We start from the raw sequence: 18,367 nt of genomic DNA on the forward strand, positions 1-18,367 counted from the left end.
AATTGATATGGAGTCCGGATTCCGCCGGAGACCAGAGGCCTCTGATCTCCACCTCTCCCAGATGGCAGCCCCATCCCAGAAGTGATGCTTCTGTCACTACTGTTAACTCTGGTTGGGGAAGTGGTAGGAGTCTGCCTCTGACCCAATCACAGTTCAAAAACCACAGATGTAGAACTTTTGCAGTTCCCTCTGAGATCTGAGCCATGTCGGCAAGATTCTCCCGATGCTGTGCCCAGTGGAACTTCAGGTCCCACTGGAGAGCCCTCATATGCCATCTGGCATGTTTTACTAACAGGATGCAGGAGGCCATGCAGTCCAGCAGAATCAGAGTCTGTCTCACCAAAATCCAGGATAGAGGCCGGAACATCAAAATCATAACCTGAATATCCTGGACTTGTGCTTGGGAGGAAAGGCTGAAACTGCACTGTGTTCAGAATGGCTCTGATGAAAGGGAGCGTCTGCGAGGGAGTCAGATGTGACTTCGGCAGGTTTATAGTGAACCCTAGGGAATGCAGGAGGTTCGCCGTAGTCTGAAGGTGGGTGACGACAGCCTGGGGTGATGAAGCCTTCAACAGCCAGTCGTCGAGCTAGTAGAAGACTGAAACCCCTAACCTGTGCAGATCAGCTGCGATCACCGCCATCACTTTGGTGAACACCAGAAGAGCACTTTTAAGGCTGAAGGAGACCACAGTAATCTACCCAGCGAGTCAGTCGTGTCCAATCCACACGATGGTAAACATAGCTGCATCTCTCCCATCTTTGACTACTTGTGAGAGAGTGTCCCGCACACCCTCTGGGATCTGAGGCAGTACCTGTGCTACCGTATCCCATAAAGTATAGGAAAAACAGCCCAATAGTCATGAGGTGTTTACTGACCTCAATGCCAGGCTGAAGGAAGAAAACATCTTCTTCCCAGTCTCTTGGATTCCCTATCCGGGGGAGCTGAAGGCAAGGCACCATGGGAAGTAGAGGCTTGGACCACCAAGCTCTCCGGGGTGGGGTGTTGTGTGAGGAAGCTAGGATCACCCGGAGCTGGGCGATGGCAGCGGCCAACTGTCCTATTTACAGAAACCCCTGTGCTGGGTTTGGACCACGTCCCCAGCAGGACATCCGTGAAAGCCTCATTAAAGAGCTACATCAGTTCCAATGTGGAAAGCTCCGGCTGAAGCACCTCAGTCAGGAGGTTAGTCCTGACCTGCACCGTAGGCAGATCTAGGTCCAAGACCTCAGCTGCCCTATGCACAACCATAGCATATGATGCTCTCTTCTCGGTAGCCACCATAGGAGGTGAGAGCATGCCAGTATCCGGAGAGGTGTCCGATCCACTGAGCTCCCCTAACTCCTCATCCCAGTCCATTTGGTCCAATTGAGGCTCCAGAGGGTCCTGATACCCCTCCCATTCCTCACCAATGCCTGGCTGATCATAGAAAGGCTCAGGCACTGATATGGCACCTGTTGGCACAGTCGACGCAGGAATTGGCATTGTGCTACGCCGTTCTGGTTCCGAATAACTGGTTATTAAAATGTGGCTTACACCACCCGTGAGCACCAGTGGTGCCGGGAGCATCGACATCAGAAGTGATGCCAGAGGATGCCGACTGGGTGGACTCAGCACCAATGGGGTCTCTTGCATCCGATATCGGATCATGAATGTTGCAGAGCCGAAGGCGTGGAACCTGATGGGGCCTCTGCTGATCTTGCGGGGGCGACAGCACACCTGCAGGGCCAGCCCGCTCAAATACGAGACACATGGCCTCGTAAAACTCTTTGATCTGAGCGGAGGTCGCTCCCAGAAAGGGAGGAGGCTCGGAGTCTGCCCTGGCAATGGTTCCGCAGAACCGTGCCTGGAACGTCAACGTTTCTGACTTGCCTTGTCAGCCGACAGGCAAAGTGAAGTTGAAATCAGCTTGGACTTCTTCTTCTTCTTCTTCCCCAAGTGCCTGGAGGACCTCAAGTGGGAGGGAGAAGAATAGGAGCTCCTGGAACAGTCCCCCAACCTCCTCCAGACCGGGACCAGGACTTCTGAGTAGTCGCACCTGCCGATGTTGGCTGCTGGGCCACCATGAACTTCAGTGACCACTCCCTCAAAGCTTTCAGAGCCATGGCCTGGCAATTGGAACACAGCTTTGAGTTGTGGTCTCAATCTAAGCACCAGAGACATACCTGGTGTGGATCTGTCACCAACATTGTGTGATGGCAGGTGCCACATGGCTTGAATCCGGTCTTTCTCGAGGTCATCCACACACAGACACAAAAAATCTCGACAAAAAAGACAGAGGGTGGCTCTTTTCTGGATCTGTGCTTTAACAGCATGAAAGGAAAAGAACTGATGTACACGCGCCGAGGTGGTGCCTTTATAGGCAACTGTGATGTCACAGACTGCTCCAATGATGCCTCGCGGATCAAAATGACGCCACCCAATGGCGCTCGTAAGGGTATTGCTCAGCAAAAGATCTGTATTCCAAACTGACACCAGGAAATTCTAAGGCAAGGAATCTGCAACTACAAGTCTCTTTCAGATAAAGTGTTTTTAAAGTTGGGGAGTCCGTAAAAATGAAAGCACCAGTTGGCAGAGCTCTATGGTCCAGGTTTACTTGGATTTACAACATGATAAAGCTTTTAAAAAATGCCATAAATTCAGATCATGGGAGAACTTGGAACTTAAAGTTGGAAGCGTTAATGCTGAAATTATTGTGTGTCAAAAAGGGAAAGAAGTTCAAGCCATACCTGTTTAAATTAACACTGGCTCATTTAAAGGAGAGTGATGATGTAACTTGTGCTGAACAAAAGAAGATTTTCAGGACACAAACATCCAAGCTACTTAAAGGACTATGGGCCTGATTACAACTTTGGGGGAGGGAGTTAATCCGTCCCAAATGTGACAGATATCCCGCCCGCTGTATTACAAGTCCATTATATCCTAAGGAACTAGTAATACGGTGGGCAGGATATCCGACACATTTGGGATGGATTAACCCCCTCCGCCAAAGTTGTAATCAGGCCCTATGTATGTTCATATTTTTATTTCTATAGGTACACATTCATTGTTCATTATCACCTTCAGTTTTGCAGAATATTGCACAATTCTATTTTCAGACGGAGACTATGGGCCTCCTTATGATCTCGGTGATAAAAACCGCTGAGATCAATGCTGGCGGTCAACAGAAGACCGCCAGCGTGACTACCCCCCTGCCGGCTGTATAATGTTTTCCCCGCTGGGCCGGCGGGGGGGAAACAGTGTTTCTGCCCACTGGCCCAGCAGAGAAAAGGGCCGTAACATTGCCAGAGGCTCCAAATGGAGCCGCCACCAATGTTGGTGTGCAGCGGGTGCAGCAGCACACGTCGCTCAGATCACTGCTCGTAAATCGGGCAGTGAACTGCACGAGGAGGCACTGCATGGGGGCCCCTGAACTACCTATGCCAAGTGCATGGGCAGTGCAGGGGCCCCCAGAGCACCCCTTCCACCAGCCTTTCCCTGGTGGGAGAACCCACCAGGGAAAGGCTGGAGGAAAAGGGATCATTATCAAAAGGGCCTCGCTACTTGCAGCGCTGCCCTGTCGGATAATGATTTCCTCCACCGTCAGGCTGCCTGTCGGCGGCAGTCTGGCAGTGGAAGAGGGCTGCATGGCGGGGTCAGACCGCCGTGCCGGTGGCAGTCTTTGCCGCTGCCGCTGACATGGCGGTCTGAACCACCAGGGTTCATAATGACCCCCTATGTCTTTGACTGAATTTCTTTGGCTTCATTGAGATTAGGTTGCTTTGTCTTAGTAGCTCAATATCATTATTTAGTAATTTTCAAAAGATGGAGAAGTGTAATGTCTTATGCTGCCCTGTGATTACATCTGTGGGCATGCAACACTGAGCGCAGGCCTCTCTGTAAACAGGATGTTTGTTTAGAACTGTCATGTTCTTGAATTTGACAGTTGGCTTGTTGATCTCTATCCGCCAGGGGGAAAATAGAATAAAGCTCCATTTTACAAGCTATAACTTGACATTTCCTTGTGTTATTAACCAATTCAACAGGATCTATTACCACTGCTTCAGACCACTGGTTGAGACGCATGTATGGCTTGTGTGTGCCAGGCTCCAATGGCACCCTTGCGCCAACTTGTATCTGGGCCCCGGAATTTTGAGGCTGATCAGTGAACCATGACAGAACAGCCTCAGTGCCCCACAGGCTGATGCTGCTTTGCCTTTTGGAAGCAAGGAAGGTGTAAGGTCACCCCGGTCCTCACAGTGTATATATATTGTCCACTCATCAAGCCCTGTGACCTCCCTTTGCTGTGCACACCTTGGGCCCACTCACTTCTCCAGCCTGGGTACCTGTGGGCTGTCCTCAATGGAACTGACAGCATTCATGGGCCCAGATCACGCTCTCACCTTCTCAGGGGAGGTAAATTGTTGCATCATTGTTAGTTACTGGTCTGTGTGGCCTGGATGTTTCAGGCTGTGTTGCTCTGGGCTCTTAGCCAACCTGGAGTGCGTCTGTCATCTCAGACGTCATAGCCAGCACCTTTTTTTAGCTCACCCTTGCAAGACCTCTTTCATCCATGCTTTCTCCATTTGTCACTGTTTTCCTATATTTCTCTTTGTATTGTTTCTAACCACTGGTGATGAGCTGCTAGGAAAATGTTTTGTTCCCTGCTCTTACTGTTTACAAACTAACCACAGACAGGACACAGATCTTGTACATTAAGTGGAGACAGGGACTGAAAAACTAGGGACTTGGGCCAGAGATCCATTAGCCCATGCCTTCTCATATCGAAGCAGGTGACAGCTCACCAGTATGCTGTGAAAAATCCATCATTCGTGCCAAGCAATCAAAGTGAAAGAGCAACACTCTTTTTCGTTTAATTTTTTAATTGGTCACTGAATATTGCCAGTCTCTTCTTTTACATTCCTTATCAGTTTCGGATGTGGAAGCAAACTGATACTCAGTGTGTAAGATACACAATCATCCCAGTGTTATATATTTGTGAACACACCCACCTTAACACTGAATGTGTGCACTTAGGCCGATATTTATACTTTTTTTGCACGCAAAAAACTGCACAAACCTTACAAAATATAATTGTATTTTGTAAGTTTGCGCCACTTTTGCTTCAAAAAGTGATGCAAACGCGGCACAAAAAAAGTATAAATATGGGCCTTAATGTTTTGGTTCATCGCTTCTGAGCGGTCAACTCCTGAAGCAAATAAAACTAACCTTTCAGTTTGTAATTTTAATTTGTTTTCTCATTTTTGTGGTGGCTTTAACTTTTAGTTTCCTTTCTCAGACCACTAACAATTCTTTTTGATAAATCAACTGTATTGTTTTTAGTGCATTAAAGTCAGCAAAAGACAAAACAGCATCCAGTGTCCATGTCATTTATATATTCATACATTCCCCGCATTGTCGCTGCCACAATCATCTCAATACATGTTGCCCAGCCCATAATATTACCACCACCATCACTAAATTCTGGAATATTTGTGAGGACATCCCCTGGCCTTATAATTGGGCTCTTCTTGTTCTGCACACCAGTCTATAGGTGCACACCATTTTGACAATGAAGGAGGATTTGAAGATCTTGCCTCAGCCGATAGAGCACAATGCCAAGCTCCAGCTCAAAGAACACCACCCTGGTGGCCTCACTGTGGAGCATGGTGAAATGTGCACTGTCATGACATTGTCGAGTCACACCACCCATACTCAGCCAGGCATTAATAACCAAAGTCAGAGCAACCCAGTACTACAATCTGATATCCGCTATTCCCATCCCTCTATCATAAACAGATTGCCTACATTTATCTCGGAGATCGACCCGCCCACAGAGAAGAGCAAACTGCAGATGCAATGTTATTGAACTAACTGTTTGGGACTGTTATAAGATGTTGATGGGAAAGATTTGTCAGTTAGGATTCAGTTCGTTTTTTACTCGCAGTGAGAGTATAAAGTTTGATGATACTCAGCAAATGTTTCTGCAAAATCTACTGATTTGCATTTTTTCAGACTGCTAAGGTCTATAATTTCTGGAACTATTCTAGTTGCCATCTCGTTGGCAGCTAGCCAGTAAAGTTAACTTTCCAAATGTATCCCCATGTTCTTTTATCTTCTTAGTCAAGGTCCCCCAGCATTGGCGGGTCTCTCCCAGGGAGACATGCAGCAACTTAGTGAAATCAAGTTGAAGCTGACATGGAAAATGCTCCGATGTCTCCATTAGGCATCAACATTATAATTGTAGGATCAGGGCTTCAAGGTCAGTTATATGTTGATATCTGTATCTCTCTTTATGCCTAAAATAAGCCTTTGCAGCCCCTTGATGATGGCCTTACTGGTAGTTCACATTTTATCCACAGAGCCTACCAAGTTTTAATTTATGAGGAAATAGGGGTGAACCTATGTCAACAGATGATCAAAGCATTAATCATGCACTAAGCGCTCTAAGCATTTAGGCACTACATGTGGCATCTGTCTCCAGTGGTCAACTTGAAAGGAGCAGTAACAGTTGAAAGGTCTGAGATACCCTGTGGGAGAATGGTAGTCGATCTCGTGTGAAGAACGCCGGTGCCTGGAATAAGTAGGAGGTTGATACGGGAAAGCATATTGTGTGGTGCTGATGTCTGTCTATATTCTATATCATGTGGGTGCCATGTCCTCCAGGCACCACAGATTACGAGGGAGACCTTCCAGGTCATTAATAATTTGGTTTTTGCCAGATGGCTTGCTGTCAGGGGGCCTGTGCAGTCCATACCTGGATGAGGTGAAGTGTTAAAATCTCCTCCAAAATAGCAATACCTTGAGGAACGTGCAGCAAAGCAGTTTCAACTGCTTCAGGTGTAAGTTTTAGAAATTGAGGTGGCACAGACGCTTATGAAGTAGTACTGTTTCTGTTCCAGGAGAAATCCTATCCCAATATGCATAACCAGGAGTCCGAAATAACAACAGATACCATTAGATGAAAGTTCCTGTGTAGGAGTATAGCCACAATGTTGAACCCCAGTTGAACCCAGTGTGGAAACCTGTTTTATAACCAAAATATCACAGCAAGGGGCAATTCTAGCCCACCAGATGAGTTTCTTGCAGAATAAGGACTGCAGGCCTGTATTCTTTGGCATATAGAAAAACAGCCATCCTCTTGAGACGATCTAGCAAGCCCTTTATATTCCAGTAAATAACTATATAGTCAGTCATTTGGTTATGGAGCTGTGAGTGTTGTCCCAAGTAGTGTGCCAGGACATCTAAGACACTATGCCTTGGCCTGCAAGTTTAGCTCAATGACCTGAGAATCTTTTTGCATGGGTGCTTAAAATGTCAAACAAAAACAGAAGCCATAAACGAACAGTAACAAGTAGAACATGCCCACTCATCACCATCCCCTCACCCCATATCTCCACCGCAGAAGCATTTGTTGCTCGGTAAACCTCTGATGAACAAGCCATCATTACAGCTCAATTAAGGCATTAGAAAAGGACCAACTCCTGTATAGGATTTTTGCCAAGGTGACTTGTTAGTGTTGACAGAGGATCAGTAAATAGCCCTGCTATAAATTAATACTACAAATCAAGCTCATTATTGCATGAACCTCTGTGCCATTTCAGTGTCTCCAGGCTTAGAGCAGGTGAGTCAAAGGGGTCTGTCTGCATCTGTGTTTTTCATCGAGGGGTCAATACAATAGGTGCCAATAAGAGGTTATCGACTGATGTCTCCCCGAGTGGTGTGGGGGTCACTTTTGTGATTCAGAGGAGTCCAGTAAAACCCAGGACCCTCCTTGACCTCTACTGGACCTTGTTAGTTGCCTGTGCTAGGTTGGCACAGCACCCAAGGGCAGCCAGGTACGATGGTCAGACGAGTCATGACTCAAAGGAAGGTGGCGGCTAATTTGTTTATTCTCTGCTGTCCAGTCAGATGCCTCCTCAGAGGTCTCGGAGAAGTGCAACCGAGAGTTGTGAATTACTTTAAGCTTGGCAGGAAAGAGTAACAGATATTGTATGTGCATCGCTCAGAGCTTCTGTTTAATGGAATCAAAAGACTTCCTCCATTTCTGAACAAGCTTGCTGAAGTCTGGGAAGATCATAATGCAGTTAGACTGGACATTAGTTAGATTGTTTTTTTTCAAGGCTGATTTGTATATGACTGGTTCCAAAATGAGGTGGTATGGTGGGTGAAAAACAATGGATTGGGATGCAGACCTAAAGGGATCTCCAGTGGCTGAGATGTATTCAAGCATTCCATCCATTCCTGTGTTCTTTGATGCCCTAAGTGTGACAGATGTGACCAGACAGGAGTCCTCTGCTCACTGTGCCACTGGAATCAAGTTATAGCCGATTGTTGAGCCCATACGAAGCGTAAAATCGGTCTTGGGTTGCTTGTATTATGGTTCAGGGAGGACCTGTCCTGGCAGTACGGGCTGGACTGCTTCCATGAGGAGCAGGATCAAGGCTGATTTGCATATGGCTGGGTCCAACCTGAGGTGGCATGGTGGGCCAATAACAATGGATTGGAATGTGGGCCTGGGAGATTGCAAGTGGCTGAGATGAATTCTAGCCTTTCTCCCATCACTTTGTTTTTTCACGCAGTTAGATTGGAAGCACAAGTTATGTGCTTCCCATGCTTCATGGAGGATAGTGCCCCTGTTGTGATGGTTGACTATCTGGGCAATCATGGGACACGAGGGGCACCCATCAGGGGTTTCTAGGTCAAAGACCTGTGACCTATTTGGATTGCGAAACCAGGAGTTTGAAACTTTCTGAAGCAGGAGCTGTGTATTTATTGATCCTAGCTTGAGCTTGCAAGCTTGGTCCCTTATATTTCTCCATGTTTTAGTTGACAACATGGGCTGGGTGATGCAGTGTAAAGAACTGAGGAAAGTAAAGGTAGGGGTATCCATGAGTCTCTTCCTAAACTTCCTAACTCTCTACCTAAGCTGAGCATCCCCTCATCCTGAGGGAACACGCTCTGGGCGAGCATAAAAAGATCCATCAGCCGGCATCACGTAGCCACAGTGGGTGAAGAGGTGCCTGTAACCCCAGTGCGGCCAGGCCAGCTTGCCACAGATGTTAGGGAGTAGGCAGCACGGGCAGCTGGGGTCAACCCATGAAAGAATACCCATTCTGGAACCATGGGGGTCACCCTTCTTCCGGTACAGCAGGCCAACAGCTCCCAGTCACCCCTCAAATGAGAGGAAGACCACAGGCTTTGCCAGCTACTGTATCAAGCATAGTCTGGGCAGGAGTCGGGTCGCGAATCCTCCTTCAGGTCTCTAGTTTGGGTGCCTCCACTTTCCAGGTCTCACTTAGCGTGGAGGCTGGTGCCACCAGCGTGTTCTACTTCTGCCAGGGTGCCATGAGGGCCAGTCATTCCAGCGGTTGAACTGCAGTCTCCCCTGCATGCCTGGGTAGAGTTCGAACTCCACCACTCTTAAGGATCACCTGCCATACAATTTGGGATACAAGAAGTGAGTATGGCTACGGAACTCCAGGGAGCTCTTCAGTACTCTGCTGCCCTCTTGACCTCAACATGGCCAAGGGCGCACAACCTCACCAGGGCCGGAAGCCTCTGCCCCCAACTCTGCATCTAGCCGGCATTCATTAAGCCATCTGTAGGATTGTCTGGCAGCAGAATGATGGTGGATGTTGGCGGAGGTCAAGGAGTGCTCTTAGACTGCATTTGTCATCTTGACTGTCCAGGCTACTACCCCAATTGTTAACAATTTTAACATCAAATACAATGTACACCTGTTTTACATCACCAAAGACTGATGCTTAATAAACTGCAGCATGTGTGTTAAACTACATGCTGGCACACACACAATGATATGAACCACTGATGAGCCGGTAGGTTGTATCCCGCTGATTCTACTTACAGCGAGTTTTTTCCTGATTGTTTCAAGTATTTCTGTAGCTTCTGCCAGTTCCAAGTTTGCTTGAGCTAGTGCTTGTCGTTTTGGCTCCACGTCACAGTAGACCTAATAAACAGAGCCAATAAAACGAACCATTAAAACAAGTTAGGGATTAAATTAAATTAAAATCAAACAATTACTGGATAAAGGCACAAATATATGATACATGCAATGCAACACAATGGCATAACTTCCATGCAAAAAACTTTACCTTAAAAAGAACACAATCCTATCTACAATATGTCATCAACCAATTCCCTGTAAGCACAATCCTATTTTTTCAATTGAAATAAATGAAACAGTTTAAAACTAAATGTCACATTAAAAACGTTAATAGAGAGGCACCTGGCATAATATATCGACCCCCTTGCACACATGAAAACATTTCCTCACACTCCCTGGGAGAAGTGTGCCAATATCACAAATGTGTGCTTGAATGGATAGAAGAGGAGATATCCACAATGATTTATTATCGAGCAAAATAGTAGATGACAATGAACATTCTACATAGAGCACAGCCATACAAAATTGTAGATGACAATGAACATTCTACATTTAGCACAGCCATACTGTTAACCTTTGCATGCACAGTCGTGAATTAATTTTCCAAACTTTCCTCACCATACCCCACTACCTGACCCTAAAATATTACTTTTTGTACCTTGTGTGATCCAAACGTTCGAGCACAGGTCAAGCCACCAAAAAGACTCATCACTCCGGAAATCTATTGTTTTCTCTTTCTGCCATCCGCCATCTAGACACTGGCGTATGGCCCACTTGTTCAGTGGATGTCCTGACGCCTTCTCCCCTTGAGGAAGACCCAGTGCCTTTTATAGTGATCATTGCAGCCAAGGTGGGTGGTTGTTTCTGAAAAAGACAAGCGCAATGGCCCTGGTATGCAGAGAGGTTTCTCACTGTGCATGGGGGCCAACAGTAAGTCCGGGCTGCACATTTTCTGCATGGCTGACCCTGGCAGTGAAAATTAGGGATGATCAGCCTGTCCTAAATAGGGTGGGTAGCCATCACTGTGACAGGCCATCAGGTCAAGGGTTCCCAGCAATCGAGTCATCTGCGGCTCCTCCGTTAGAAACCCTATAGTTATCCACCTCTAAATGGAATGAACAGCGAGATTGGTAGAAAGGGGATCCAACACGTTCTGGCAGATGGTCATATCCATCAACCTCTAACTGACCTCTCCTTTTCCTCTGAGCCTGCAATCAGATAATATTCCAGACAACTGGACACCTATTTCTACCTAGTTTTTCGGCCTGAATAACTTTTCCACTCGTGTGAACGCTATCTTTCCCTTTATGTCTTTCTGGTGCTCTGTAGCTTCCAATGCTCCCATCATTGTATTACAAAACGGAAAACATAATGAAATATTGAATAGATAAAAATAGTCCTTGGTGCATCTTTAATGTGCATTGGATCAGTCTTTTTGTACTGTATTTGTAATACATATCTCAAACATGCTGCACACATTTTCATAATAACCCACAGTACAGGAATCATGCAGAAATTTGAAAACTGTGTTGGATTACCAATGACCTCGTGCTTCAAAGTCAGGCAGGTATGTATGCCTGGTCCCTCACCCCCCATGTTCCTTTATATATAGTTGACCTACGTGTGTATTATACCATTATCGTGTAACTGAGCCTGTACACTGTAAGAAAATTGGATATTAGTTGGGGAAGTAATACGCGTAAAATCTTGCCAGGTCCAACAAAGAAGTTCAATAAATAAATCTGTACTCAACCCCTGGTAGCTACGGCATAGAACAGACAGCCTTAACTTAAGGAAAAGTGTGTAAAGTATTCAGCAGTACCAAAACAGTTGACTGAGACCCAACACAATTTCAGGCCAACCAAGCACGTCACCCCGGTCAAAGATTTTACCTTCTCATTTAGTCTCTGAAATGGAAGTCTAAATCCTCTTGCCTGGCAAGGCTGCAAGCTGTACATGATGATGTCCTCCCAAATTCAGATAGACATTGGACTGCTCAAGGTGTTGGTTTTGGTAGAAAAAGCTCCAAGTGGGAAAACTCAAATTTTGTGTCCACTGAATCCCTCTAGCAGTTGAATTATTTTTGCTTCATTGTCCGCCGACATGTTTTTCTTTTCACATAGTCTTTCTATAGTGCTCAAAATCGTATAGCAGGGAAAAGCTGAAGCTGTGTCTGACAAGGTCCTCTAAAAATCAGTTAACATTTCCACAAAGCCTTGCTAAAGCTCTGGAGGTCTTGGTAACAAACAGCTCCAACTTTTCACACTTTCTGAAAAAAATTTGTTCCAGGACTCCCAGTGCCTCAGGGATAGCTCCTAGTGACAAGGCTCACTCCAGCAGAGGCCACCAGCAGGGTCCAGTTGCTAATGGTCCACTGGTCAGTTCAGGAAAAGGCCTCTTGTAGCTTGCGGTGACCCTGTACCCAGACAAGTCAGCCAACCGACGCTTGGAGTCAACCTTTCACTCTTGGATACAGGTAGGAGCAGGTCTAGTCCCCCAGGTCACTACAATAGGTCACAGACAGCAGGACCAGTCCTCTTCTGTTCCTCCACAGGTCCAGAAATTAGGTGAGGTGTCAAATTTGTAGGGTTCCCTCGCCAATGGGGGTGTGTGGGTCATGGACACTTCCTAAGCAATGATAAATATGTTTCCAGGGGCAACCCATACTACTTTTGCAGCACATCCTGCTTGCCTTAGTGCAAATTAACCACAGTGCACTATTCTGAGTCAAATCCAAAATGGCAGCACCCTTAAGCTCTTCGAGATTTCTGGTGTCCCAGCCAGGGTGCATTTATGGAATGAGCAGTCCCCTTTGTCTCAACCCTTCCTTGGCTCAGGAAACAAAGGCTTCGCTTCTCCAAGTATCCCTTTCTGCTTAATTATGAATGGGTAGGCCTCACCCTAGTCTTTTTCAAGTTAATGAATTTCCTGAACCCTACCCAGCTGCCCTTCCTTAGCCAAGACGATTCACATATCTGGCATCTAGGTCTTTCTACCAAAGGGCCCAAGACATTGTTTCTGCTCTTGGAGAAGTTTTCTTACTTCATTAAGGGACAAGCATGGACAGGGCCCTCTTGCTGGCAGACTAATGCTGATTAGCCTAGTAGGGTTTCAGGCAGAGAAAATATTTTTTTTAAAAGCAACATTTATTAAATATTTATCAAAAAGCCAAATTTACCAGTCAGTTGGATTTTTAAGAAATATTAAAAATAGTGGCTAAATCATTCCTGTAGCTTATCCCAACCTGAGTTAGCAGAAACAGTATTTTATTCTGAATTGACTTTTTAACATCAACATGCCTTTTACAGTAAAATACCTTTTGGGGGGAAATAACTGTAGGTACATTACAGCACTACTAAATACCAGGCACCCTAATTTCAGGGGCTACACAGAATACTGAGGTGATTTATTTAATATTTATATGTGGTGTTCTTTCCTATCAAAAAGGTTTATTTTGACAGGTTTCTCTGCAGGTTTAAAATATGCAACTGTCAGGCTACACATGAAAGACTGAAGCCATGTTTCCTTTTCAGTTTAGTAGATGGCATAAAAAGTGTTGCAGTTCACAGGTGACATTTAATGTACCATGCCATTCGTGTATTTTCCTGCACCATACTGTATGGCCTTGCTGGCAAGTTTAAAATGGCAATTGGAGGATTAGTAAATGTTATGTTATTTTAGGAGTTACAGCACATCCACCGGGAACTGGACAGCAGTGCTCCAGTACACAGGGTAAGAAAATGGCAATACCAGTCAGCAAAACAATGGGTGTGACCACACCAAAAGAACGACTTTCTCACATACACTGTTTCAGGTTTTCATCCTCAAATATTCTGATATAGCAGAGCCAGTTGTCTTGTCAAGGAGTGAGGGTCTTCATGGACACATTAATGGTAAGGTGATAGAAGTCAACTGCTAAATCCAACTCAATATTGCTGAAGTATGGGATTTTCATCCAAGGGTAAGATGCGGAAAATGCTGTGGTCTTTTCCTTCAAAAATCGATTGTGATCCGTAGTGTTGGGCACATGCAGTATTCAGTTTTCTCTCAATTGCAGGAGGACATGGAGATTTAGACAGTGCAGTATAAGTTCTCCTGTCGTGTCACAAAAATCAGTTGAGTATGCTGTTCTGAAAAGGGTTCAAGGTAATTTATTAAGTACTAACGACCAAACCTGTCATTGGGAGTGTCTGCTCATAGAAGTGCAAGCCCTCACCCACCCAAAGGTAGCAAGCTTCATCATTGGACCTTGCTCCTCGTTGGGCTTGTGCTGCAATGCTCAAAGGGCCCTGCGAGTGGGCTCTTTGCTGGAGATCTTTTTTCTTTGCCAGAAAGGGTCTGGTGTGTAGGGGTGTACCAGCAACTCAGTAGGAAGACTGGATTTGGGGGTGGATTAAAACTGACTATATATACTTTGCTTTCTTATTTAATTGAGGATAGAAGTTCTATGTCAAGGATGAAAACCCAAAGTGGGAAAATTCAGGGAATAATGTTCCTAGTTTCCTCTATTAAATAGCTATTCATTGATGAATGTAAAGTCAAAATAAATTGTGGCCATCATGTTTCATGTCTCTCCTGAACCAGAAGATCAATGGCATGACATCAAGACCTATAAACTGCGTACCTAATCTTCTCTATGAATGGGGATCCTAATATAATTGTGTGAAGTCCGTGATCTCCACCTTTGTGAAGAACATCAAACATTGGATGTATTACAAATTTGCAACTTTCAATTGTGCATATTAAAAATTATAATAGAGTGATTAAGGGATGAGTGAGCCCAATTTTCTCTTCTCTGAAAAGGAAAGTGTGTAAATTGGTGTTTAGGTGATATCAAGGTATATTTTATAACTAAGGTTGATAACTACATCACTCGATAACTGGTGCACAGATGCCTAACACAAAGACATTTGGGTGTGTCAAAGCCTGCCAGGAACAGATTTGTTTTCCTCAATTCACCCACTCCTAGAGTTTCCTCTGAGGTTTTAAGCATACATGTTGCATTTGTGGTCTGTTTTGTGGTGTTAGCACACTGAAATAAAACGGTTTTCTTCTCTGTCAGAGTAAAGAACTTCGAGGTGCGGTGGAAACGCTCAAGTCATTTTGACAAGTGAAAGCTTGCTAGGACATTTTAATGTATTGCTGTCCTCGGTCAGTACTTTTTGTATGGGTGTATCGCACATCTCAAATGGGCGTGTTCTGTTTTCAGGTCTTAATAGGATATCTGCTTGCATCTCTTCAGATCGTGAGATGTGAGTGCACTCTCTGAAGACCACGTATTGGCCTTGTTCCCATTCTCTCTCTTCAGTAGTGTGCAGCCACGCAGGAACCCTGTCAGCTGTTACGCGGTTAAAAGAGCTTTGCAAATAAAATGCAATAAATCGTCGTCCCCAAGCAGTCCACACAATGGTGTTAGTGTAATGTTTAAAATTACGGATTAAAGGCATGTGCAACAAACGATACATGCCTTCACATCCATGGCACAAATTTTCAGGATGGTTTGTGAAAATATAGGCGGTGACCCTACTGTATATGCTAATAGACCCGATTCAAGCGTTAGACTCCTGATTGTTTAAGTGAAAAATCGAAGAATTTGGTCTGTCTCTCACCTGAAATCGCCTCTTTTTCAAGTGAAGTCACCGGGAGAAATACATTTTCCCCTTTTAAAATGCTGGAATATATGCCCTACTTACCTGACCTGGCAGTATTTGTCTTTGCAAACACCCTGTTCACAGCTACACCACTAGACAAGCTGTCCCTGGATTTCTGTCTCCCTTCCCCTTCCTCCTTATTTCCCACCTCAGTCCTTTGGCAGGGAGGACTGTGATTTGACACAATCATTGTAAGCCTTCGGATGCAGACAAGGCCTGCTCTACACATAATTCAGTGTCTGATTTTAACCAGTCTTTTTATTGGGCTTCGTTTTTAGGGTCGAGCCTACGAGAGCCTGCACTAGCACATGCTTCTTGCTTGTGAGAGACTGTTGTTAACTAAAAAGGACTTTCAACCTGCATGTTGTTTACCATTTGTTTGCTTGCCTGGCACTCTCCTTTATAGCCTTTTAATTTGTTACTGCAGGACTAGCATCATGCTGGTTCCTGTCTGTGGAGCAGGAAACAAGTACGGATTGATTCAATGTAGTCAGCACCTGTCTGCCTCTCCCAACGTGATCAAGGTACTTCTTTTTAACTTCTAGGGCCCTGCAAACAGAAGGCATGTGACTGGCAAAAAACTTCAAAGTTGTATTTTCTATAATTAACTCTTTTCTTTTATCTTGCCAAGCTTTCTTTTCTCACTTTGCACTCGTTTTGTTTTTGCTTGTGGGCACTGTTCTCAAAAGATGAGGGTTATCTTGCTCTAAATATTGTAAAGCAACTTTGTTTCTTTCTTATATGTATTTTCCGAAACTATGCTTTAGCACATAATCATGCAGTAAACCCCACTCCACCCCACTCCGATCCAAACTGCCGCACTACAATCCTCACTAGTCTATCCCACCTCATCCCACACCAATCCACCTCACTCAATCCAGTCCACCCAAATCAATCCAATTGACCCCAGACCAATCCAGTCCATCCCGCTTCAATTTACACCTCCCCGCTCCAAGCCAAACCACTCACCCCAATCCACTACATTCCACTTCAATCCTCCCAACCCACCACACACCAATCTGTCCCATGCCAGTTCATAACAATCTGCCCCTTCCCAATCCCAATTCGCACCACTTCAATCTGCACCACGCCAATCCAACCTGCCTCTCTTCAATTCAAAACAGTCTGGCCTACTCCAATAAAAAATAACCTGCCCACGCCAATATAAAATAATCTGGACCACTCCAATCTAAAACATTGTGCCCAACTCCACTCTAAACTATTCTCCCCTCTCTGATCTGCCCACTTCAATCCAAAACTATCTGCCCCACTCCAATCCAAAACAATCTTCCCCATTCTAATCTGCCTCCCTGCAATCCAAAACAATGTGCCATACTCAAATCTGCCACACTCCAATCTTAATCATTCTTCCCCACTGCAATTTGCCCCACGCTAAACCAAAACAATCTGCCCCCCTCCATTCCAAAACAATCTGCCTCACTCCAATCTAAAAAACCTACTCCACTCCAATCTGCCCCATTCCAATCTGTCCCATTCCAATAAAAAAAGCAATTGGCACAGCTCCAATCTGCCCCACTCCAATCTGTCCTATTCCAATCTGTCCTATTCCAATCTAAATTAATCTGGCCCACTTCACGCTGCCCCACACCAATTCAAAACAATCTGCCCCGCTCCAATCTAAAATATTCTGCCCTACTCCAATCTTTAAAAAAAACACCCCACTCTAATCCAAAATGATCTCCCCCACTCAATCCAAAACCATCTGCCTCACTCCAATCTGTCCCACTCCAATCAATCACATTCCAATCTACCCCACTCCAATCTGCCTTACGCCAATCCAAAACAATCTGCCCACATAAATCCAAAACAACCTGCCCCAGTTCAATTCAAAACAATCTGCCCCACTCCAATCCACAACAATCTGCCCTATTCCAATTCAAAACAATCCACCCCACTCCAAACCAAAACACTCTGCCCTACTCCAATCCACAACAATCTGCCCACATAAATCCGTAACAACCTGCTCCATTTCATTCCAAAACACTCTGCCCCACTCCAATCTAAAAAACCTACCATACTCCAATCAAAAACGATCAGCCCCACTCAATCCAAAACAATCTGCCTCACTCCAATCTTCCCCACTCCAATCTGTCGTATTCCAATCTCCCCAACTCCAATCTAAAACAATCTGGCCAACTTCAATCTGCCCCACTCCACTCCAAAACAATCTGCAACACTCCAGTCTAAAAACCCATCCTACATTAATCCAAAATGATCTCCCCCACTCAATTCAAAACAATCTGCCTCACTCCAATCGGTCCCACTCCAATCCAAAACTATCTGCCCCACTCCAAATAATCCCATTCCAATCTGCCCCACTCCAATCTTCCTTCCTCCAATCCAAAACAATGTGCCCACATAAATCCAAAACAACCTGCCCCAGTTCTATCCAAAACAATTTGCACCACTCCAATCCACAACAATCTGCCCTACCCCAATCCAATCCAAAACAACCTACCTCATTTCAATCCATGATACTCTGTTCCACTTCAATCCAAAACGGTCTGCTCCATCCAATCCAAATCAATCTGTCCAACTCCAATATGCCTTACTCCAATCCAAAACGATCTGCCCCACTCCAGTCTGCCCACTGCATTCTGGCACACTCCAATCTGACACACTCCAATCCAAAACAATCTGCCCCACTCAATCCAAAACAATCTGCCCCTCTCCAATCTGCCACACTCAAATCTTTCCCACTCCAATTTAAAACAATTTGCACCACTCCAATCCACAACAATCTGCCCTACCCCAATCCAAAACAATATGCCCCACTCCAATCTAAAACAACCTATCCCATTTCAATCCATA

The 18,367-nt window shown here is 45.2% G+C and overlaps 1 protein-coding gene across 1 annotated transcript in view; it reads right to left on the minus strand.

Moving 5' to 3' along the window:
* DNAH11 (dynein axonemal heavy chain 11) overlaps positions 1–18,367 on the minus strand; it is a 2,866,633-nt gene that overhangs the window by 754,423 nt on the left and 2,093,843 nt on the right. Inside the window, exon 61 of the mRNA XM_069211469.1 lies at positions 9,846–9,947. Within this exon, the coding sequence (XP_069067570.1) occupies positions 9,846–9,947 (102 nt within the window). The remainder of the gene's footprint in view (positions 1–9,845; positions 9,948–18,367) is intronic.

Source organism: Pleurodeles waltl, chromosome 10, assembly GCF_031143425.1.
Source record: "Pleurodeles waltl isolate 20211129_DDA chromosome 10, aPleWal1.hap1.20221129, whole genome shotgun sequence".
NCBI classification, from domain to species: Eukaryota; Metazoa; Chordata; class Amphibia; order Caudata; family Salamandridae; genus Pleurodeles; species Pleurodeles waltl.